General features: G+C 35.2%; 3 protein-coding genes across 3 annotated transcripts; 2 read left to right on the top strand and 1 right to left on the bottom strand.

Annotated features, from left to right (window-relative positions):
• The first annotated feature begins 2605 nt into the window (after positions 1-2605).
• On the top strand, positions 2606-4155 carry LOC142613460 (uncharacterized). Its single transcript, XM_075785821.1, has one exon. The coding sequence runs from the start codon at positions 2606-2608 to the stop codon at positions 3980-3982; it is 1377 nt and encodes a 458-aa protein (XP_075641936.1). The 3' UTR covers positions 3983-4155.
• LOC142613459 (glycine-rich domain-containing protein 1-like) lies at positions 3793-9704 on the bottom strand. The gene is made up of 8 exons (XM_075785820.1): positions 9547-9704; positions 8675-8792; positions 8328-8582; positions 7610-8065; positions 6929-7452; positions 6283-6466; positions 5817-5972; positions 3793-5720 (listed from the first exon to the last, which is right to left on the bottom strand). The coding sequence occupies exons 1-8, from the start codon at positions 9702-9704 to the stop codon at positions 5271-5273; spliced, it is 2301 nt and encodes a 766-aa protein (XP_075641935.1). The 3' UTR covers positions 3793-5270.
• Positions 9705-15841: 6137 nt separating this feature from the next.
• LOC142613453 (CBL-interacting serine/threonine-protein kinase 8-like) lies at positions 15842-24293 on the top strand. The gene is made up of 14 exons (XM_075785814.1): positions 15842-16288; positions 16976-17038; positions 17171-17242; positions 17382-17489; positions 17573-17647; positions 17749-17802; positions 17902-18027; positions 18506-18595; positions 21529-21651; positions 22494-22613; positions 23241-23357; positions 23585-23641; positions 23736-23810; positions 23902-24293. The coding sequence occupies exons 1-14, from the start codon at positions 16130-16132 to the stop codon at positions 24001-24003; spliced, it is 1341 nt and encodes a 446-aa protein (XP_075641929.1). The 5' UTR covers positions 15842-16129; the 3' UTR covers positions 24004-24293.
• Positions 24294-25053: the final 760 nt, after the last annotated feature.

The raw sequence follows: 25053 nt of genomic DNA, 5'->3' as shown, positions 1-25053 counted from the left end.
ATTTTTCAATTTCATTCTTTGATTTTCTCTTCCGATCCTCAAATCTTTATTATTTTTCAATAATTTTTGTATGTGGGTATTTCATCCTTTGATTTCTTTGATTTTTCTCTAACTAAGTATACTCCTGCTAGTATAAAAAAAAAAAAAATGTTTGCCCAGATTCAAGCCTTGAATTTGGGCAAGCACATTCTCAAAAAATCTGGGCAAACATTTTTTTAAAAATTTTTGGGCCACGGTGTGGGCTGCAGGAAAATTTTTTTTTAGGATTAGGCCCAAATTGTGGCATGGTTGGCAGGGCCTGCAGGCAGTGGCGGAGCCAGGAATTTAGGTTAGGGGGGCAAGATTAAAAGTAAAAAACTAATCTAAAAAAATTAATACTAATAACAAAATAAATAAGCAATTATATGCTAATGTAATTGTCATATAGAATCTAACATAAAATGTAAACTTTAATTTGGCTTTTCATACTTAGCTTAATTTACTCAATTGTCCTCGAAAATTTTTCATATTTTGAAACCGCTGCATGATTTTTTCACACTCAATAGTCTTAAATATATCTTTCTAAACAATTATTCATCCATTGATCTCCCATTCGATTGTATAGTCGATTTTTAATTATGTTCATTGTTGAAAAAACTCTTTCAATGATAGCTGTTGCAACTGGTAAGATTAATGCCAATGTCACTAATGAGTAAACCAATAGATATGAAACATCCATTTTCATTTCTCCCATTTTTTCAACAAATTGTCCAATTCCTTTAAGTGTTGAATGCTTTCAAAAACTCCAAAGTTCAAATTGAAAGAGACTGGTATCAAAAGAATTTATTTATTTATTGTGAGGCATCCTTTACTCCTTTATATTATATATATATATATATATATATATATATATATATATATATATATATATATATATATATATATATATATATTTTATAGAGTCCTATTAGTATTAGTATTAGGTTGTGTAATTCCTTTTTATTTTGGCCATACGATCTTTTTTTTTTTTTTTTAATCAATTAGGTCAGCCCTATTGCCCTATGATTTCTATTTCCTTATGTCAGCACCATTCCCCTATGATTCCTATTTTCTTATATACGACATTAGGATTTGCATCTTCTGTACAACAACAACCTAATGTCTTTTGTGTCGGGGGGCATGGGTGACATACATACCATATTAGTTCCAAAAAAAATTGAAATTTCAAGGGGGGCACCTGCCCCCCCTCGCACCCCCCCTTCCTTCGCCCCTACCTTCGCCCCTACCTGCGGGTGCCCGACGGTCAGGTTTGGGGTAAAGAAAAAAATCGGTTTAATAAACGAGCCGGGTTCGGGTTTCTAGGGTAGATCTGTGGGTTGAGTCCGAGTATGAAAAAACCCAGCCCGTTGCCATTCCTAATAAATATCTATGATTTTGAAGGAGTAAATTGCCACTAAACAGAATCTAACATTTTTAGAAGGTTATCTCTCCTTTTATTTTTGAAATGCTTTTACGAGGAAAATAAAATATCAATTTTTTTTTACAATAATTGAATTATCAACCAACCATAACTCAATTTTTTTAAAACCTATGGACACACAATTGAAAATAAAGCTGTGAAAATAATTGTAACATTTTATTATATTCTTAAATTATTATTGTTATTTTCCCAGCATAATATCCTCTTGGTTGGAGACTTGGAGTTGTACCAAAGCTATTACTATCACTTCCATTTTTAAAAAGATAAAAAAGAAGAAGTCAAATTAACATTATCTATTTCTATAAAACAAGGTCTCCCTTTTATTCAAATATGAGTTTTACTAATGTGTACTCTTAGGGCATATATTAGTAAACCATTTTTAAAAAAATTATGAAAAAGTGAAAAAGTTACCAACTTTTTTTTTTTATAGTTTTTTTAATTTATTATAAAATATTTCAAAAAATGAATGTGATGGTCATTGATGTGATAGTCACTCTACTTGACGCCACCACTTTTCCTCCTTACTCACATTAACTAGACCCTTCGAATATTATCAGATTATCACTTACATCATTGATATGATAGTCACTTTACTTGTACTACTTGTGAATTGTTGAGAAAAAGGGAGGTTGAAATTTTCTCCTGAAAATTTCATACATACTTTTTTTTTTAATAGCCATATATATAATTAGATTAAACAATAAAATTATATTGTGTATAAAAAAAAAAGCATTATCGGATTATCCTTTTTCACTTTTAAGTTATCACAAAATGGAAAAGAAACAGAAAAAAATCACTCACATAACATGACATGACATCAGATGCTCTTCCTTTCACGTCTCCACATTTTTTTTTTTCCTTCCTCATCAATCCAACCAACCAATTCGTGGGTCCCACCCCTACAGCCGCTTAAACTCATCCCAATCCTTAAATTAAAAAAAAAAAAAAAAACCCAATTCACCTACTCCAAATCCATAAATATATGCTTTCAGAAAAAAAGAAAAAAAATCCATAAATATATAATCCACCTTCTTTCCCACGCCACCACTTTTCCTCCTTTACTCACAAACAATGCCTGCTGCGAAAGCTGTTTCCCTCTAACCCTAAATTCCAATTCCCACTCCCGAAAAGAAAATAATTTTCCCAATGGAAAACTATTCCTACTCTTCCTACCCTGATTCCCGAGACTCCTCTCCTCGCTCTCGCGAAATCGACTGCGAAAACCAGTCATGGGAAGAGCCTCCTTCTTCCAACTACAAAGTCAAATTCATGTGCAGCTATAATGGTAAGATTCAACCTAGGCCTCACGATAATCAGCTCGCTTATGTCGGCGGCGAGACCAAAATATTAGCCGTCGATCGCAGCATCAAGTTCAGCGCTATCAAGTCTAAGCTTTCTTCGATTTGCAACGACGCTGATCTTTGCTTCAAGTACCAACTCCCTGGCGAAGATCTCGACGCTTTGATTTCTGTCACCAACGATGAGGATCTCGAGCACATGATGTTGGAGTACGATCGGCTGCTTCGCGGTTCAGCTAAGCCTGCTAGGCTCAGGTTGTTTCTGTTTCCGGTGAATTCTGCGCCGGCGAGTTTTTCGACCGGCGATCCGAAATCGGAGCGGCAGTGGTTTGTGGACGCTTTGAATTCTGTTCAGTTGGAAGGCTCTTCACCGCCTGCTGCGGCGGCGGCGGCGGCGGCGGCGGCGGGGAATCCGGATTTTTTGTTTGGCTTGGACAAGGGGTTTCCGGCTATTCCAGCGGCGAAGTTTCAAGATTCAGCACCGGCTCAGACGGCTCCGGATGTGGTTGCGACGAAGGACATGTCCGCCGGATCGGACTGTGGATCGGAGGACCGCCACGTGGTTTCCGATCCACAGTTAATGTCTCAGGCGGAGATCCAGAGACAGATCCACGAACTGCAGAGAATGCAAATCGCGAATCAAGAGCAAGCAGCGATGTATCAGAGAAAATCCGATGAAATAAACCCTAGGGCTTACGTTGGAGACTACTACACTCAGAAAGTACCGGAAAAGATTTCTCCGGCGCCGGTTCCGGTACCGGTACAAATGCAGATTCCCGCGACGTACATGCCGGAAAGACACATGACCACCGCCGGAGGAGTCTATCCCATGGCGCCGGCGCCTGGTGCGGCGGAGCACCAAATGTATCTGATTCAAACACCAACTGGTGTATACCAGGCTGTACGACCGGTAACCAATCCAGTCAGTCAAAATTACTACGGAGTCCAGAGGGTTGTACATGAAACTTACCGGGAACAGCCGGTATACAACGCAGTAGCTCAACAAGGAAAGGTTGTAGGAGGGGCTTATAATGAGGGGAATATTCCAGTGGTGCAGCATCAGCAGCAGCAGCAGCAGCAAATGTATTATACGACACAAGGCGGCGGAATTATGGCGGCGGCGAGCTATCAGACGGTGGCGCCTGTGGCGGTTGATAGTAGACAAGGGGGTGGCGGTGTTGTTTTGAATCAGGAGGGTAAGGTTGTTACCAAGGCTTCACAATAAAAATCATCATATATAATAGCCTTTGCTACTATCGGCTATGTGAAAGTGTGTCACGTTGGGTTCATAATTTACTACATACACTTAAATTACTATCCTCAGTTGTTAGAGTATTTTTATTATTTTTATTTTATTTTGGTAGTTAAAATAAAAAAGAGAATGAAGGATTTATAATAGGTTTTTTATTTTTTAGTGAATGTTTTATGTTTGGTTTGAGTGATGCTTGTTTGTTGGGATTGTGTGTGTGTGTGTGTGTTTGTGTGAGAGTGTAAATTTGTGACTAGATTTTTTTTTTTTTTTTTACAATTTTGGCAATAAACTAATGTAATAAACTAAAAAGATTAGTGATTTCATGTGTTTTGACTCTTGGGCGTTTGAAGTGCTTTGATTCTCGCGTCAAAGAGAGAATTAATAATTTTTCAGTCAAGAACTCATGATTCATTTTAAAAAATAATGGTGGTTCATGGCAATTTTGGCAAAGCTTAAAGAGTGCCGTCTTTGACTCTTTGTAGCCTTTGTTGAAGGGATTTGCTTCTCAAATCCTTTCAATCCATGGGTCACTTTGTTTCTCAATAATGACAACTTTATAATAATTGATAATGACCCACTTTGTTATACAATTGGTGCGAGTTTTACCTCATGAGGAACTATTGCTGCTCTGAAGTTTCAGATTTTGCATCATCTCCTGCCCCATTTCACTAATATGCCTACAGAATCCCACACGTAACTCCCAGTCCCAACTATCCTTCAAATTAACAAAACCCAGAAGCTGCTATTCATTATTAATTTTATTTGAAATTTACGTACTCATCATGGCTCTGAAATTGCCGTTATAGCCCGGTCTCGGGCTCATTCATACAGATGAGACTTGAGAGGCAGGCAACGCTCTGATGGGAATTTGTGTGGTTCATGTCATCCCCGGCCAGGCTTTGCAATCTCATTTTGTCAAGTGAACATTCTGCTAGTCTGCTGTCTTTCTTATATAGTGTGGTGTGTACCTCTGTAAATAATGTTATAGGATGAAATTTCATAGACAAACTCCAACATCTTGGTATAAAATATTTTAGTTGCACTAGGTAGTATTCACTTCAACTAATAGTAACTGCCATGTTTTATTGTACTCAGTAATAGATGCCATGGATCATCATCTACACGACAATGTAAGCTGTTATTTAGCTAGACTAGGTTGACTTCAAAGCTTAATGTGGCATAACTTATGCAGCAGGTGCCTGATTTCTGTGGGTTGTTGCATCCTTGGGGGCAACCTGAAGGAAAAGTCATTCATTGTATTTTAGCGACAACCACCACCACCTCCACAACGTCCCCCACAACCACCACCGCCACAATTACCAGACCCTCCACAACCACCCCCACCGCCACAACTGCCACCGCACCCTCCGCAATGACCACTCTTCAGCTTATGTTCATGGCCATAACCATCAGGCCTTCCACATGTGCTGTCTTTCACCAAAGCTTCACACTCATTGCAACACTGGACTACGCAGTTTGTGCCATCTATTTTTGCCGCTTCATTGCTTTTCTCACCCACAGCAGAGTAGTTGTTTTTAGTTTTTCCAGACTCCTCATTGCAGCTCTTGACATCTTCTTTTAAGGCATTTTTTATTTCTTTTGGATCCTCCCTTTGGTTGGTGATGAAACCGCTATAGTCCTCCTTCCTCGAAATATCAGAGATCACAAAAGCTGATAGGATCCCAGGCAATATTAGCCACTCTTCGTTGATCTGTTTCATCAAATATTAAACTACAAGCATCGGCATCATCATTATAATTCTGAGCCGTCCAAAAAAACAGATAAGAAAGCAAAAAAAAAAAAGAACCTTTAGGAAGCCAGATTTAAGGTTGAGCAAAGCCACGGCTTTTCCATAAGGATTTTCTGCAGAGAATTCAACTGCTGTCATGAAGTCTTGTTCATTTTTCGGCTTCTCACAGTAGTTACACTCGTAATCCAGTTTTTTACCAGGAAAAATAATCACCTGCAGGAAGAAAATAAAGAAGAGTAGGTAAGCTGCAAGCTGAGTTTTGGTGGTGACGAGATTGAATAATGTCTTTGTCCATTCCCATTTGCACTTGTGAAGAGGATCATTTGCTGCATTTGGTCCAACCATCTAAATCACACCAGAAATTGTATAGATACTCACCTTTTGGATGTCAACGAGCTCTAGCTGAAATGTCACTTTCTCCACTTTAAAGAACAAAGTGGATGGTAAAAGACCCACCGAGCCCTTGTGTAACTCACTTAAAAAAAAAGAAAAAAAAGAAGAAGAACAAGAAGCAGATACTCACCTTCCGGATACCTGTGAGCTCAAAAATATGGCCATTTTCACTGAGTTTCTTCCGAAGCTGAAGTGACCAATTAGAATTCATTAAAGACCACCCTTCTCCAACAAACTCTGCAAGCACTTGAGTTGCACCAGATGTGAGAATACCAATCACTTCTTTCTTGAAAATACCATTTATTGTTGATTCCCTGTCATGTGCAACAAACGAGCAGAAAATTAATGCTGAAACTTTTTTTTTTTAAATTTAAAAATAATAATAAATTGAAGGAGCTTGTAGTAAATATAGACAGTAACATTTGGTTCTTTTATCCTTAATTGGAAAAAGAAGGGCGGAAATCTTTGGTACTCATCCTAGACAACCAATGCTGGCTGTCCGAACTGATGCTTCTATCCATGCATGACCACAAGACTCAGCAGAAATAACATGACTTGATGATCATTAGGTGATGCCTTCAACAATTTTATATTTCGACAACAAAGTACATCAAGATGATCATGTTCTTTTGTTTTAGGTCTGAAAGATTGTGATGGGGGATAAAATATGGTTGGACTCATGGAGCAAGTGTACTGAGTTACCCCCTCATGCTCACTGGCAAGGAAATTTAAAGTGCTTACTGTAAATTGGAATTCTATGTCAAAGTTCAACATACCTCATGTGGAAACTGATGACCTCATTGCCAGACCCATCCAGGATACATGTATGCTGTGATGTTCCATGAAGTGGAAAGAAACATGAACTTTTTGAAAATGGATGCTCGTGAACCATTTGCAGCACATATGGTGCTGGAAATGGAGCAGTTGAGGACACAGCAATAAGTAAACTGATTGGTGTGGAATCCATGACTTCAGAACTTGGTGACATCTCAAACCATTTGTCTACAAGAAGTTTGGAGATGGGATTCAGAAGGTTCTCTAGAGTGATTGAAGAGGTACCCAAAACTTTGACTGGCCCTGCTATGGGCAAGTTGAAAGATGAAGAGGTCATAAGTTCAAAGACAAGCTCTCCAGTAGGTTCACATCGGAAAACAGCAAACTTTTTCTCTCCTGACTCGTCTATCCTTATTTTTTTCCTGGTGTTGAAGATTACATCCGGCTGTTTCTTACTAAAAGAGACAAAGAGGCTGCTCTTGCACTCGGCTGGCAAGCCTTTGATCCCCGCAATCTCCAGCATAATCTGAATGAGAATTAGGAACAAAAATGTAAATACAGTAATTCAACAACTTGTGGCAAAAATAAGGTAATACAAGTGCCTGTGCTAGAATTTATGTCTTTGTCATGAGTTGAGCTTTTGTAACAAACATAATTTGGCAGAAGATCATATTAGGGGTTACCTCCACTTGAGTTTTCTTGGGGAGTTGAATTATATTCTGATACTCATTGGATAGGGCTACTTTCATGCTCACAATATTCAGTCGGTTAAGATTAATAGAAAGAGGAGCTGGAGCACGCCCTCTACACATCACTCCTGCCCTCCAGTATTTTGAACCAAATGCCTCTTCCCACTGCTTGGTGGTTCTGGAAAACCCGACGTCCAGCTTACTGCCCTTGGTTCTATCAGAATCTGTGTCATCATGCACTAATACCTTGCCCATTATTGCCACCATATCTTTACAGTAAGAAGCAGAATGCAGTTGGTGTGAGTGCCAGATGAGGTCAATGTCATAAGTTGGGACACAGAATTGATTAATTGACCTCTCTTTGTTCCTCTTGATCAAATGTAGAAACCCCTTATACCTGGCCACTGCTTCTTCAAGCAATTGATTATCATTCATGATGACTTGAGATACCTGCAACATATAGTGGGAACAAAATATAATGCCAGTCTTCAGTGATTAATTGTAGAATAGAAAATCTAGAGAATAGTACATATGCTTAAAGTTCTAAGATGTACTTAACCTTGTATTATGTGTCTTTCAAATGTTATGCCAAGAATTGTTGCAGCACAGCATTTGGCAATAGTTTAAAATGTTTGCATTGACAAGAACTTAAAAGCTTTCAAATTTGAGATAGTTTATACAATATGCTTTAACACGTAATTTTCTTCATTACCTGATAAAAGAAAGAACATTGCCTTTTGACAGCTGAATCTAAATTGTACTCGGTGCTTTTTGAACCTCCTAAAATAGTTTCATCAAAATTCTGTATCAATTTGCTTGTCAGCCTGATTTCATATGGTTCAGCTGGATACATCCTGTTCCAAATTTCTTCAGTTTGCTTGTTACAAGTTCCTTGAATTGAGGATGCAACATTCCAGTTGTCAAGAATTCTCCCATAAATTTCCTCACAGTCATTCTTGTAACGCACCTGAAAAACGAATAAACACAGCTTAGTTAATCCAACCAAACTTAAATGCAGACAGTTTCAAATATGTTGTGAGTTCTGATCCAGAAGCCTACCGGATTGAGCCTATGACAATGCCATACCCATTCACAATCAAGAGGCACAACTAAAGGGCCTTCTGTAACTTGAAACTTGGTATGTCTGGCAAGTAAGGGAAGCCAACAATACTTGTACCTGACATTGAGCATAATAAGAAGAAAAAGAACTCTTAAAAATTCATGAATTAATATGCTGTTTTGTTAACATACTTTGATGGCCTTTACATATCTGCACCTTCGCTATTACCATTATAACAACAGCCATGGGACTTTGAATTGATTAAACCTGAATTTCCAAGGAGGATTAACCCACTAAAAAATATTGAAAAAAAAGAGTAGAAAAAGAAAAGTACAGTCTAAAGGGACACAGTTGTTTGGAGAAACTGGCCCTGAAAGTTTTGATGATTTGATCATTGTTCAACTCATTCTTTACTACAAAACCATATAATGATGTGCCTTCAAACATGTAAAACCTGGTAACTAGCACAAGGATGGATATGTATAATGTACTTAAGTCAGTTATTTGTGCCATATCATATCAGTATATCAATAAGGATTTTGATTATGTTTTAACATATGACGTCTGTTCTTGATGATAGCTCTTTATCATCAAACCAAGATACCAATCAGTTTTAATGCAGGTAGAGATCTACATCTTTTATACAACCATCAAAGATTTTATTATATTTTACTAGTTGTGCTCATTAAAACCCACAAATGAGCCCCATTTAAATGACAATAATAATAGCTCAATCCATTCCTAAAACTTATCATTAAAATTACTATTTACTAAACAGAATAGGAATATACGTATATATACGTGATATGTCACAAGTCCTTCAGGAACGAAAACTCATGTCATGTACTATTCAATGAGTTAAAGAAAGTACCTCAAAATGGCTCGTTCTAAAACTGGGCCATCGTAGAGGCATCGGTTTCTGTCTACCTCTGCAAGAAATCGTAGCTGCTGTTTAGCTGTGGCCACGAGGTCTTCGCTTATGTCAATCTTCTGAGCTTCACCCCACTCCAATTCCTTACTTTTTTCCATGCCTCCTACTAAAACTGCCCACCAAAAAAGAAAAGAAAAAAAGAAGTCTTCTTATTCAGATTATGTATCACTCAAACCTTAAAAACTTCTTGCTCACAATCCAAAGTTTGAATTTTAAAACACATATAATTAACCAAATCTTTACTTGTATAAGGTCAAGGGCAGAAATCGCTAATGCACAAGAAAAAGAATCAACTTGTATGATATTTGATGTTCCGTTTGTTTCTCTGAAAAATAAATACATTTTTCCTGTGTTTACATTTGGTTGCAACTCAGAAAATGAGTTTAAAAAACTTTTTTGTTTAAAAAAAAAAAAAAAATTGTTCGACATTCATGAAAAATCGTTTAACAATTCAATATCTAAATTATAAGAACAAAATCTTTCATTCACAAAAACATGTTCTAAATACATATTCCAAATATGATTTTTTTTTTTTTTTTTTTTGCATGGGAATATAGATAACAAATTTGAAATCCATACCAATAAAAATTTAGAAAAACAAAAGAAAAAAAAAAATTCAACACTCAGTCAAGAACGATAAAAATCAATCAACATTTCGTTTTTTTTGAGTGGGAAGAGACAAAATTTATCATTAAATGTCTTTTGTGGTGTTGAATTTATTTGTGGTAACTTTTTGAGTATGTAACGTTTCAAAAAACATTATATATTTTTATGCTCTTAATTGGGTTTGAATTTCACATTTTCTGCTTACTTAATTTTTTTTTTTTCAATATCAAATACCATAAAATGTGGAAACAATTCGGCATTAAAAAATAGTTTGAATTAAAAATTTAACCTGAAAAGTGTTTGTGACAATGGAGATTTGGTTATTGATGGATCAGATACTGAATTCGCTGGCTGTAGTTTCCTTCTCCTTTCCAATGTCACTGTCTTTATCTACAAGGCCGGTTGCTATTTATAGTTTCACACAGGGTTTGGAGACTAAAACAAAAAAAGGTTGCTCAAATTATCAATCTACACTCAATTCAGTTTCATGAAAACTTGCCACTTGAGACTGGATGGTTTTCTACGTATCGAATTGTTCATACATGGAATTTCCTAAGGTGAACTTTTTGCATGTGAAAAATAACGGTCATACCAATATTTCATTCAATTTGTGTGTCACGCCTTAAGCACTTTCCTACAAATGGACGGGTTTTGTGTGTGGGGGGGGGGGGGGGGTGGGGTGGGAGTCGGCGTCACGCAAATAAGAAAAGCTTGTCTGGTTGGTAACATTGGTTGCCATTCTAAATTGTGTGTACCATCGCGCACCTTTAGGGGGGGGGGGGGTGGGAGTCGGCGTCACACAAATAAGAAAAGCTTGTCTGGTTGGTAACATTGGTTGCCATTTTAAATTGTGTGTGTACCATCGCGCACCTTTGGCGCGATGGTCATTACATAAGTATAATTACTTGTGACGTGTGAGAGGAAATAAGGGTCAAGGTTTAAGTTTACAGAAAGGAGCTTCACACGTATATACACTTAGATTAGACTAAAGTAAAATATCTATCTTATATATATATATATATATAAAAATGTGAGGCAAGAAAGTATCTAATACGCCCTGGCGTATAGGACTGAGTCCTACTACATAATTTTGGAATTACTTAACCTTTCATGAAATGTGAGTCCAAAAGTGCAATAGTGAGAGGCAAATATAAATAACACCAATAAGGAAGGGAAATGATTGAGGACAAGGCAATGAGAGAATTGGGTATCATGGGGTGCTCAATTGGACAATATGCTAATAAAAATAGAGTCCATATTATATTTAGGAATGAAATATCATTTGTCTCGGTCCTTGGAAACCAAGTTGTCTATTAGAAATCGCCTCACTCATTGTCTGTTTTATTTAAAAACAAAAGCAAAAAATCAATGGAAGACAAAAGCAAGTTGGATTTACCAGAATATTGGTCAACAATGGGACTATATATACTAGAAAGTGATGATGAAGGGACTTGAATGAGGTGGTAAATGGTAATAGTACTGTTGCAGAAACCAAGTTGGAATGTTGGATTAACCAGAATTCTATGTAGAACTTGCCTACAGATCGAATGTAAGCTCTCCCACTTGGGAGGGACAAAGTTGTTTGCTAAGCGTCATCAAAAAAAAGAAAAAAGAAAAAAAAAGAGGTGTTTGCTAAGCTACATGCTTCCAAAAATGTAAGTACTTGGGGTTAGTGGGAGAAGGGTTCTAGTTGCAAGATTTGACTGATTAGTAGCATATTAGTTTATATATTTTTAACTATCTAAAAACAAAAACAAAAAAAAATCTATTTCCCAACTTTTTTTTTTGTAAGTATAAAAATTAAAATGGCTAATATATTAGACTTATAAACAGAAATAAAAATAAGTCTATTACAAACATTTATTCTTTCAGGGCAAGCAAATTTTCCACTACATCTGGTGGGTGATCAAATGTTACAAAAGCAGAGTGTAGATTAGTGTCAAGTTTTGCCAATGCATCAGCAAACTAGTTTTTTGGTTTTTATTTCTTTCTAAAAGAAAACTTTTTCTACCAATTTTGAGGAATCTTCTTCAGTATATTTTGTGACAATTTGTAAAACCATTCACATCACATGGCTTATTAAATGTGTCATATGACTTAAAGTATACATTTTTATCAATTGCTATGTAGTGGATTTTGAGAGTTTTCCTCCTCCTAATTGATTTGGAGGTAAACTTATTTCTTTTTTTTCTTTTTAAGTGAAACCATTTATTGTAAAGTGAATTCAACTATGTAATTGAGGTTTTTTTTTTTTTTTTTTTTTTTCAAAATGAAATTACTTTTTCTAAGGTCGATTTTGCCACTATTCCCTGTTGAACTTATATAGTATTATTTTGCCCAATCCCTCTAGTCGTTTGCAACTAGACAAAAGTAGATCCATACCTATTAAACTCATCAGAATTTGAAGAAAATATATTCTTATGGGTACGGATTTTTAGGTCCATGAATAATGGGCCAACACGTACTCGACTAGCTAAAAATTGATCATAATAAATTTGTCTTTTATTGATTTTGTCACACTTAGCAAAGCCCCACTTCTCCAAGTTTGGTCACACTTGATCATAAATTTCTTGAACAATCCTTCCACAATTAATTTCAAATGGAATATTTTAAGTGGAACAATGCTTGGAAGATTTGTAGACAAACTCATCTTGTGAGATGACATAATCCCCCATTTGCGATGATTCTCACCTGCTAATTACCTAAAGATTGATTAGCACCTCGGTTTGTCCATTGGATTTGAAATAACATGAGCTTGAGCATTGGAATTTACTCAATTTAGTTTCCTTTAGCTTTTATAAAATCCACCAAAGATGACTTAAAATTTGTATTTCCAAAATAAAATTTATAGTTAAAAATACATAAACTGTGCTCTAAAAACACGATTTTCAACGTTTATAGAAATCACAAAAAAAAAAAATAGATTATTCAACGAAAAATTATTAGGTTTATCAAAGGATGGTTGAAGTGGTCTTCGTTAGTCCACTTTTATTTTTTTATTTTTTATATTGATTAAAAAATTGATTCACATATTTATATAAATAATATTATTTTATTGATTGAGAAACCCACTTCGCCCAATATGAAAATTAATGAAAAAACTAATACTTTTGGGAAATTGGTCTGGGCCCACGGGCCAGGGGATAGTGGAAGTGGGCCTGCTCCACTTTACTTTTGGAAGAGTGGTTGTAAATATGCGGACTCCACGTTATATTATAGGGACCATCGACATCTTATCTCTTCAAACTAATTTTTTAAAATTCTCAAATTTTACATCTGTACCTCTCCTCAATAATTACTCATATGCTGCAATGATTCTTATCTTTTACTTCTTACCCAAAAAAAAAAAAAAAAAAATATATATATATATATATTTTAATGCTCCTTCTACGACACTATCTTTTTCAGGATGAGCAAGTGTGGCTTAACCGCGGTTTGATAGTGTTATTCTAATAATGTTATTTTAGTAATATTATTTATATTTTTTTTAAAAATATGTAAGTAAAAAAAAATATAAAAATATGTGTAATATTGTTTAAAATTGAAAATTATTACCTTAAATACCATATCAAACGGCCCCTAGAATTTTTGGATGATCACAACCTGAGTAATTTTAGGTAGTTCTGAGCATAGTAAATAGTATTTTATTCTCTCACATTTATAATGAGGTTTAATTATTAAATTTATGATATCATTAATTAAAAAAAGAGAATATTATTTTATTATACCTTGAAAATATCTAAGAATTTTCCATTTGCCTAAGTAATCTCTGTAATCCTATGGCTGAATTTTTATTAAACATTGTGTGTATATCAAACATGTACAATTAACACACGGGCGCCCTCCCCCCCAAAAAAAAGAAAGTACAATGAAATCAGCCAATAAGGCAATCTTGTGCTTGATATTTTATTTCTTTATAATAATTTCCGATAGAAGCTAGCTATATGTGTGATAGATATTTGTCCTTAGCAGCTACCAGTTAGCACTGATCCTAAGATTTTTATGTTTTGTGCTAATCGAAGTAACACATGTTATTGGTGCGGCCAGTTATATGTATCACACTAACACGTTATTCTTGAGCTGTTATTCTCGAGAAAGCAATATTTGGAATATAACGGACAATCCGTCAGATTGGGTTGGGAATCGAGATTGGATTTTTGTTCGCCAGTTTTCGGTTAATTTTCCCGTAACCAATCACATTTGATAATTAATTAATTTTTGTTGAGAATTTGACCGAATTCATCCATGGTATTTACTATTTAGGATGTTCATTAGTCGAGTTGGATCAGATTAAGGGTAAACTGTCACTGACTCGATAACTTTGGGTTGAAATCCTAGGGTACTATTTGGTTCTTTATATGGTCAAATCCAGCCACAACTCAGATGTTCATAATCTACCAAAATCCAACCACAATTCCAGATACAGACCAAAACCAAAATCCACTCAAACTTTTGTCAGCAAGCCAACAATCAACCTATATTTCCACGTCACAAGTCGTAATCCACAAAAAAAAAAAAAAAAAAAACTCAAAACCTACCCTAGATCTCCACCAAAATTTCAACAAGGTTTATCAAATCCCAACATGAGAGAGAGAGAGAGAGAGAGAGAGAGTTTTTTTAATGAGACAACTTATAGTTAGAAGGATCCACAAAGTTGATTTTTTACAAAAATGCCACTGTATCCATTTTTACTAAACATGAAAATGGTCAAAAAGCATTTTCATTTTTTTATATTCAAACCCATTTTTTTGAGTATTGAAAATAAAAACGGAGTACATACCCTCAAGCCAAACCAATTTGTAGTGATAGCTCTCACAAAAAACTAAAAAATGAATACAAGAAACGCCTACATTTTTCTTAGACCAAACACCTCTAGGCTCTAGACCAAGTTTCTTTGAAATTGAATTAAAGTCTTCTCAGAAAAAATAACTAATTTGAAAAAAAATGCTTAATTTTGTTATTTTTAGAAAATAAAAAAGATAAAAAATTGTAGCATAGGTGGAATTTTGTTTTCCTAATCAAGTAAAAAATCTATCTTTATCAGCTGCACATAAGTCTAAATGAGGAGATTAAAAAACTACTAAAAGTATAATAATCAACACTATATAAAAAAAAAAAGCCGCTGTCTGTACGATAATATTTATGTTATAAAAATTAGGAGTGGGGGGAGAGTGAAAACGAAGAGTGGGGGTGACTTGTCACCACTCAGCTGGCTCCATCAGCGGTCGGCGGTCGGCACTGCCAGTCAGCTGGTTACCAGCTACTCAACACCTCTACTTGTAACCCCCCATTTGTCAAACTACTGCTTTCACACGCCAAACCCATATGTCAAATAAACAAACAATCCCCCTCTCAATTGATATATTTTTTTTAAAGACAGTCTCAATAGGTCTTGCAACGCTTTTAATGATAATTATTTATTATTGAATTAATATATTAATTGATATTTTTATTATCAGATCAATACACTAAAATCAACTGGTGTAAACGAAAATTGAATCCTAAATTTCTTATTTAATCATCAAAAAATTTTACTTGTTGATCTAACTGGAACATATAATCTCTCAATTTAAAAAAATTATTATTAGTATTAAAGACAAAGATCGAGATATTTCCCTACTATTTAATTTTGCCTCCCTTTTATTAAATTTTCTCACCTGGAATTCAAAATTTTCTTTGATTCTTTTCCATTTGCTTTCCGACCTAACCTATCTTCAAAATACTAAGAAAAAGCGAAAAGCTTGTTAGTAAAGCTTTTATATATATATATATATATATGGTGGTGCTTTGCTGGTAAGAACTTTTTATGTTCTGGAAATAGTTGGAGTGCAATGCTAGTGAGCTTGAGTTCAACAAAAACATAGTTGGCAGAAAAGAAAAGAAAAAAAAAACAGAGAGAGAGAGAGAGAAAAAAAAAATGGTGGTGAGGAAAGTAGGGAAGTACGAGGTGGGAAGGACAATTGGAGAAGGAACCTTTGCTAAGGTTAAGTTCGCGCAAAACACGGAGACCGGTGAGAGTGTCGCCATGAAAGTTCTCGATCGTAATACCATCATCAAACACAAAATGATCGAACAGGTTTAGTGTGTTACTACTTTTTTTAGTTACTCCTATTTTTTCGAATTCACTCAACCAACCTAACTGCAATTTATTACACACATACTGGTTTTTTTTTTTTTTGAAAATAATTAATAGATCGGACGGTCGTTGATATTATTGTTTAGCTAATAAACATGCGGATCTTAGTACTTTTGTAGATTATCGTTTTATCTGATAATTTGTTGTTTAAATTACATGTTAAGATTACCAAAGAGTGGCTCTAAGTAGTTCTTAATTTTCTTGTTTTGTTGGAATTATCAAAGCTTAGTTTGTAACGTGTTGTTAATCAAGTTTCAATAGGATGACCCTTTTGATTTTTATGAATCATTTTAGGGTTGACCAAATGAGCTGGGTTCTACTCTTATCTGAAGTTTGAAACCTTTTTGTACTTTTAATATATTAGCAAGAATGGCATTCTGGGTTTTTACAATCATAATATAATGAGGTTTGAAACAGCTCTGCTGATGTGTTTTCAATTAACATTAAAAGGTTGATTTTATTGCTCTCCTGATATGAAAGCTGAAGTCCTAGTTTCTGAGGTGTTTATTGGTCCTTAAAAAATAGACATTTGATGTTAAATTACAACCTATCATATTTCGATTTTAATTTACTCGATGTCAAGCAACTTTTGTTTCTCATAATGTATTTATTATTATTATCTTGCAGATTAAGAGGGAGATATCAATAATGAAGCTAGTCAGACATCCCTATGTTGTTCGTCTTCACGAGGCAGGATAATTTGACTTCTGAAGTTCTAAATCTGGACATTGACTCTACAGTTATTTTAGTAATCCATGAGATTTATATGTTTTCTCCCTGGTATATAATGGATCCTTTGACTAATAATGTTCTTTTGTTTAGGTTCTAGCAAGTCGTACTAAGATTTATATAATCTTGGAGTACATTACAGGTGGTGAATTATTCGATAAAATAGTGAGTAGTCTAATTTTAAACCAGTTGGCAATAGATGGACTAGCCTTATTTTGGGGGTCAGGGGGGTTGGGAGGGAATTTTAAATTATTTATTTATTTTTGCTTTTAAATTAAGTGGTAATGTTGTAATGATTATGAAGATTCATCAAGGACGTCTGAGTGAGGCCGAATCCCAGAGATACTTCCAGCAGCTTATTGATGGTGTGGATTATTGCCACAGCAAGGGAGTCTACCATAGAGACTTAAAGGTGTTCATTGGCTGGAATTTGGAAAGCAATTGTAAATTTTTTGTTTCAAAAAATTCTTACAATTGTTTCCTTTTGTTTTACAGCCTGAAAATCTTTTACTTGATTCCCTTGGAAATTTAAAGATTTCAGATTTTGGTCTGAGTGCACTGCCTGAACAAGTAAGATTGTTATTAACGTTATCATGGTCTCAAATTTTCATGTTATCTTATCTGTGAGAAATGATGTTATTGGCTTATTACTTGGTAATGCTTGCACATAGGGAGTTAGCCTCCTTCGGACAACATGTGGGACTCCCAACTACGTAGCACCTGAGGTAATTATAAGGGTAGCTAGCTTCTAAGTTGGGTTCAAGTGCATTGGATATATTTATAATGCATTCTTATCTATCAATTAATCTCATATTTTGCTCTAGGTTCTCAGTCACAAGGGTTATGATGGAGCTGTGGCGGATGTTTGGTCCTGTGGGGTCATCCTTTATGTTCTGATGGCAGGATATCTTCCATTTGATGAACTTGATCTCACCACGCTATATAGTAAGGCATGAGCTATTATCATGAGTACCTTTTTATTTATTTATTTTTATTTTAATTATCAAACGGATAAGTAGCTTTGCATGTTGCTATTGGCAAGGTTTTTTTTTGATGATGGGTGTAATGGTCTTTAACCAATATGTTGCTTTATTGTTGCAAACTCTGAACATCAGTTTAGTGAATTCTTATCCCATTTACCATGCTTAGTCAGTTAGTCTATACTGCAAAAACAGTGATCAAGCAGTCCTGTGGAACCTATATTTGGTGGGAAGGAAGATGGGGATTTTATCTTTGGTCTATGTCTTATTTTGTCCATGAATCTTGTTATTAGATGCATGTCCATTTGGATTCTGGTTCTGATCATCATTTAATTCCCCTTTGTCAGTCCAAACCCAATATATTCTGCTTCCTCTCATGTGCTTTTTGTCAAAGATGTTAGAATTTCACCGGTCTCATTTTTTTTTTCCCTCAAATTTTATTCTGCAGATTGAGAAAGCAGAGTTCTCATGTCCATCTTGGTTTCCAGTTGCAGCAAAATCCTTAATTCATAGAATTTTAGACCCCAATCCTGAAACTGTAAGTATTAGCTCTATGACAAGGCATTGATTTTTGTATGTAACATTTGTACATTCTCTTGGTTGCATCTGATAAATAGGATTTGTGACAAAGACACATGCTCATGCAATTTTTGGTATATGGTTCAGAATTAAGTTAGGGAATGACATAAAAATAACATGCAATGCAATAATGCATGTGCCACTACCCCACTCTGTATAACCTGTTGGGGCAACAGAAAATTAGAAATCCCAAAAGAGGATTGTCCTTGTTACTTTTTTTACATATTGTTGCAAGAGCGCCAATTTTTTTGCAATTGGAAAACTGACTTGGTCTATGTCATAATTTGCCCAAACTCCAAACCTGCACTGAGATAAGTTCATTCTTGACATCATTGTCTTTTCCTTTTAATTTCTACTTATCTTCTTTCATTCTTTTTCTATGAAATCATGTAGAGGGGGAGGGGTTACCATCTAATCAAGTGTTGATAAAAAAAAAAAAGTACATAATTGAATAAACTGGCTGTAGTGGTCACAGCTGTTCGGTTTAGCAACTTGCACATATTTTCCTGCTAAGCTATGGATTCGATGTCATATGGGTAATGGGTCTCACTACAAGCACACAATGTGTTGAAATACTTTCATGGGAAAGTATATTAAAGAAAGCTATCGTGTGCCTGGACCATAAAAGCCAAGATTTTTAGTTGTAGTTATCCAATTACTTAAGTATCCAGTTAAGTTTTTGACATCCTTAAGATGGCCTTCAAATGTTTATTTATAGGTAAAAATTTAAAACAAATCTAGTTTAATCTTGCAAGATCTTTGACTAGAAATAGAAAGCTAGATGCCCTCTTAGGAAAGTTTTGCCAACTTCATTTTCCTTTATGGGAAGTTTGACTTTTATTTCTAGAGTCATATTTTTTGAGAGGTTGAGTCAAATGTTGCTAAGAATGGATAATAACATTACATTCAATTTTGTTCCTGATCTACTCTTTGCCAATGATACTAGTCTCTTTTATGATGCCATAGTTGAGCAACCTTTTTATATTAGAATAGTGTTGACCTGCTTTGAAGATTTAATTGGTTTGAAAGAGAATTTGAGTAAGCGTGAAGTAGTCCTAGTGGGAGAGGTTGGAGACAAGTTGCTTTGGCTTGGGAGATCAATTTAAATACCATCTTATGGATTGGAATCCAATCTGTTCTCATTTTTTGATCAAGGTTAGGGGTGCATAAATTAGGCACCTTTAACCAAGCCCTGTTGGGTAAATGGCTATGGAGATTTGGGGAGGAAGATACTCATATATGGAGATTAGTTGTTGCTTTGAAATATGGGGAAGATTGGGGTGGTTGGTCAACAAAGCATATTAGAAGTACACATGTTTGTGGTTTATGGAGGAGTATGAGGCCGGGTTGGGATAGATTTGTAGGTTTTGTGTTGTTTGAGTTAAGGGATGGCAATTAAGTGAGGTTTTGGCATGACAAGTGGTATGGGAGTTAACCTTTGAAGGAGATATACCTGGAGTTGATTGCGATTGCAACTGATAAGATGCCTCAGTTAACTCTTATTTATAGTGTCAAAATTAAGGGAGGATGCACTCGTGGAATATCATGTTAATTTGAAATTTTAATTATTGGGAATTGGAGTCGGTTGATTCGTTGTTTGATTTTTTGTTCTCCAACATCCTAAGTAGAGATGGTGTTGGTTGCATGAGGTAGAGGCTGAATGGAAATGGTGGGTTTGATGTTTGTTCATATTAAGAGGTATTGCGAGGCTTTGGTGAGGTGTTTTTCCCTTTGATAAGCATTTGGTATGCCCAGGCTTTGAAAAGGGTTGCATTTTTTATGTGGACAGTAGCATGGGAGAAGATTCTAGCTTGTGATTATCTCATAAAGAGGATTTATTCTGTCTGCTTGGTGCTACATGTGTGGGCATGGTGGGAAGGCAGTGGACCATTATTTGTTGCACTGTGATGCTTCATGTGAGATGTGGAGTTTTGTCTTTTCTGTGTTTGGGGTTTAGTAGGAAATGCTGAAGAGTGTTGTTGGTGTTTTATATGGATGGAGGAATTGGTTTGTTAAATTCTCTTCTTCTTTTTTGGATTTTGGGTCCTCTGTGCTTGTTGCGGACTCTTTGGAGAAAAAGAGAGAGAGAGAGAGGAAACTTTGCATTTGAAGATGTGGAAGCCTCATTGGTTCACATGAAGATGTCCATCATTACAACATTCTTTTAATGTGAATGTTTTGGGTCCTAGAGATATCCACAGTTGTAAATTTTATTGACCTTTTCATTTGGATTGTAATTTCTTTATTTCTTTTTTGGTATTTTTTTTTTCTATCTTATGTACACTTTCTGTATACACAAGGCAGTTACTTTTATTCAATAAAATTTTGTTACTTATATAAAAAGTTTCATAATTAATGAATGAAAAATTCTTCTTACATCTGATCATTGGCAATATGGTGTGCTCTTGGTATATAGCAATCTAATTGGCAATATCTTTGATTTGAATTTTTTTGTTAAATGAAATCAGCTGTGTCCTACCTTGTGTGATGGCAACTGTGAATATGGTAGACAACCAAATGGATTACAAAGCGTCCCCTTTTTAGTGGCTTAGGAGAGGCAATAATGATGCTAATAATTCTGATTTTGCTGCAATTTGATTGAACATAAATTATTTTTTTCCCACATCTAACAACAATTGTGATGATATCAGACAACCCTTTGAACCACAGTAATATCATCTCTCCTTCTAATGGCTTAGGGGAACCCATTATCAATGCTCATAGTTCCTATTTTACCATTTTATGCCAACTGAATGATGAATTCCTATTTGTATTGCCTTCTATATGATGTTTGTAATACTATTAAAAATGTCACTGAAATTGATGGCTTTGATCTAGTTCCTCTGGTTTTTTTGTTTTTGTTTTTTAGAAGTTATTTTCTGTACTGTGCAGCGAATAACTATTGAACAGATCAGAAATGATGAATGGTTTAACAAGGATTATGTTCCTGTCAGACTTCTTGAATATGAAGATGTTAACCTTGATGATCTAAATGCAGTTTTTGATGATGATGAGGTTGGTAAGGCTTTCAAATGCTACATTCAAATGCTACATTTTCTTTCCTTCTCGTTTGCATTTATTGACATTTTAACATGCCAGCTTGTGTGGAGGAGGTTGATCTGGTGTGTGTAGCATATAGGCATATGTGCAGGATGGATGGATCCAGTGTGTCCTAGTTGCTCCTGGAACCTGTAATAGTGTTAGAGAATTGTTTAGTTTTAGATTGGAAATATCCATTGACAATATAATAGGAAAAGAGTCTGTAAAATGTTGCTCAAGTTGTGTTGAAGCATATCAGAGAAGTACGATCTGTGCATCTTAGACAGTTCCTCTATTGAAGCTCAATCAATCGAGAGTCATAGTTTGAAAGTCCCTCAATTGATGCTTGGTCGATTGAGAGCCACAGTTTGACAGTTCCTCAATCGTCAATCGACTCTCGTTCAATCGAGAGTTAATCTGTTTTGCAGTATGCATTAAATTTGGAGTCGGCCTTGTTTTCTGAACCCTACATATAACAATTATAAAGGCTTATAAACTCGACTCCCATGTGGCCGAGAGAGGCAGAAGTACTAAGCAAAGAGTAAATTGTAGCCTCAATCCCGTGAGTGCAGAAGAGAGATTTTCTCTAATTTAATCGACAGTATGTGATCCAAAAATTTGAAACCGGAGCCTTTTTATTTTCTGTTCTTCAAAAATTGTTGTTGCATCCATTTTGATTTTGTCCTGCATTACTATGCCTTTTCAATATACACACTGGAACATATGATTTTCCAAATCAGGTGTCTTTTTCGACTTGCATTGGTTTGGTAATTGTATGCTATATTCTGTTAAATCATTGAAAATATGGTTTCCTGTAGGAACAAGGGGCTAATGAGCCATGTGGGAATGAGGACGCTGGTCCTTTGATTCTTAATGCATTTGACCTGATAATTCTATCTCAAGGATTAAACCTTGCATCCCTGTTTGATCGTGGCCAGGTATGAGTTAATAATTTTTTCCTGTTAAAATGTATTTTAATCTAATATATCTCTAGTGTTAAAATTCAAATATTGTGTGTTTTACTTTTTGAGCTATGATTTGAGGACACACAAATGGGTGTCTTGTTCTGACACTGACAATGGACATGAGCTTTTGGGTAGGCAACTTCTTAAAAACCTAGACTATGCCACATGGATTTTTATATGTATTCGTGAATTGAAGTTGAAACGATGTTGATAGTGATTCTTAACATGTTGAAAAGCCATATAACTGAGACAATGATTATAATGTTTACTTGATAATAACTTCATTAACAAATGGCAAAGAACCTTTTACTCCTAGATGTGAAAGGTGTGTTGTCAAACGTAAGCTCTCTCTACTCTATTGTTGCCTATCATTCTTAATTATCCCACATATCATGGACATAAGAAACCCCAAACCCCATACAGAATTGGTGTTGTTAACATTTGCTATACTTTTATCTCTTAATACTTCAATTTTACCTTACCTCAGAAATATGCTAAATTCTCGATCTCATGCAATAAGTGTATGTTGTTGTGATCTTGTTTAATATATGTTTCCTACTTCCATTAAGAAGTTCAAATTTCTTGCCCTCTCCCTGACAGGATTCTGTGAAGCATCAGACACGCTTTGTTACACAGAAGCCAGCAAAGGTCGTTTTAACTAGTATGGAAGTTGTCGCACAATCAATGGGTTTTAAGACTCACATTCGCAACTTTAAGGTAGATATGTCAGCATTTTCTCTATTAGTACTCTTGGTTTTTCAGCTTTTCTGATTTTTTTTTTTTGGTTCCCCCCTACCCCCCTAAACTGATATCATTGTACCAACGAGTTTTCCCTAGTCTCTTACTATTCTACTCTGTAGATGTATAGTTCATCATGAGGGGATAATAATACTGTCTTCAAAACTTCCTATAACTCATTTATACTAAACTGTGTGAAATTTCAGATGAGAGTGGAAGGTCTTTCAGCAAATAAGGATAGTCATTTCTCAGTTATTCTAGAAGTAAGCTTTCCATCCTGACTTCTTTCTGATTTTCCACCTGCATCTCAAATTTTTGTTTTGCTTAATTATTGTTTTTTAACTCTTTTGCCTGAAGATCTTTGAGGTTGCTCCGACATTTTTGATGGTAGATATTCAGAAAGCAGCAGGAGATGCCAGTGAATATCTCAAGGTCTGTTGTATATAATTGTTTTCTTTGCAGTTATATGTGCAAGTATTGTCCTAGTAATTTATATTTAGTAACTTTTCACTTCATGTTGCAGTTTTACAAGAATTTTTGTGGCAATCTTGAGGATATCATCTGGAAACTGCCTAATGAATCATGCAAATCAAGGATCAGTAAGACAAAGAGTAAAAAACGTTAATTTTGTTTCCTGTAAACTTCATCGACTTCTGTTACATATTTTAATCTGGGGGTTGACCCATAGGGACACAGACATTACAGCCTTGAGGTTAGGATTACATTACAGCTTTTACTAAGTATACCCACATCTCCCCTCCTTTCTCTCTCTCTCCCTGCCAAAAAAAAAAAGTGTTCCAAAGAAAGAGGAATTAGTATTGTAAATGCCTAATTCTCTTAGTTTGTTTATTCTACTGCGAGTGTTAATTTGCTTTTAAGTCAATGGAATGCGAGCTTATATAGTTGATGAATTTATTAATGATTCTTGTTCTTTAATTTCCCAACATATATTCAATACTTTTTATGTATTTGCAAGTTCACTTTTTTTACTTTAGATTTCTGTTTGTATGATAGCGAGAGCTGTTTCATTCTTCTGTGGAGACTGAAGTAATATAACTTATAACCCTCCCTTCTCTCTATTCACAATTACTTGGGGTGAATTGTTTTACTTAATGTGCAATGCTGGCATGCCAATTTTACTGTATTTTTTTTAAAAGAGAGTTTCAACTTATGATGTATGTGTCTGATGATAATGATAGCTCTTTATCATCAAATTATGATACTAGTCGGTTTTTTGGTTTAGGCGGAGATTGAACCTCAAATCTCTTATTTAATCACAAGAGACTTTATCAGTTAAGCTAATTGAAATTTACAATTTTTTAAGGGGTAGACTTATTAGACCAAGGTGCTTGTTGGTAGAATTATTAAAAAAAAAAAAAAAAAAATTGGAAGGGAGTAGAATTATTAATTTCTATCGTAGTATATTAATCCACTTGAGTGGAGGGCTTACAAATTGAGTTGAGCTCGAGCTACCTAATTGGGCTTGGTCCAATATTGATAGACGGGCTAGACTCTACAGATGGTGGTTTATCAGACTAAAAAAAGTACGCTACCCCCAAAAGTGGAGGAGAAAAAATGATAGACCCCGTGTGGTGTTATTCGGCCGTGGCAGAGTTTAGTCCACGAATTTTAATCACTAAATTTTGACTCCCTAAGATTTGATTCTATCAAATTA

The sequence above is a fragment of the Castanea sativa genome, chromosome 10 (assembly GCF_040712315.1).
Source record: "Castanea sativa cultivar Marrone di Chiusa Pesio chromosome 10, ASM4071231v1".
Classification (NCBI taxonomy): domain Eukaryota; kingdom Viridiplantae; phylum Streptophyta; class Magnoliopsida; order Fagales; family Fagaceae; genus Castanea; species Castanea sativa.
The sequence above is the reverse complement of the archived record's forward strand: the minus strand, read 5'-3'. Positions and strand labels throughout refer to the sequence as shown.

Excerpts from the sequence above, each read along its gene's own strand:
- LOC142613460 (XM_075785821.1), top strand. The coding sequence starts at position 2,606 with ATGGAAAACTATTCCTACTCTTCCTACCCTGATTCCCGAGACTCCTCT.
- LOC142613459 (XM_075785820.1), bottom strand. The coding sequence starts at position 9,704 with ATGGAAAAAAGTAAGGAATTGGAGTGGGGTGAAGCTCAGAAGATTGAC. Across the intron at positions 8,793-9,546 it reads TTAGAACGAGCCATTTTGAG|GTACAAGTATTGTTGGCTTC; the intron begins GTACTTTCTTTA and ends GCTCAATGTCAG. Across the intron at positions 5,973-6,282 it reads AGCTCACAGGTATCCGGAAG|GTGATTATTTTTCCTGGTAA; the intron begins GTGAGTATCTGC and ends TTCTTCCTGCAG.
- LOC142613453 (XM_075785814.1), top strand. The coding sequence starts at position 16,130 with ATGGTGGTGAGGAAAGTAGGGAAGTACGAGGTGGGAAGGACAATTGGA. Across the intron at positions 22,614-23,240 it reads CCCTGTTTGATCGTGGCCAG|GATTCTGTGAAGCATCAGAC; the intron begins GTATGAGTTAAT and ends TCTCCCTGACAG. Across the intron at positions 23,642-23,735 it reads ATTTCTCAGTTATTCTAGAA|ATCTTTGAGGTTGCTCCGAC; the intron begins GTAAGCTTTCCA and ends TTTTGCCTGAAG.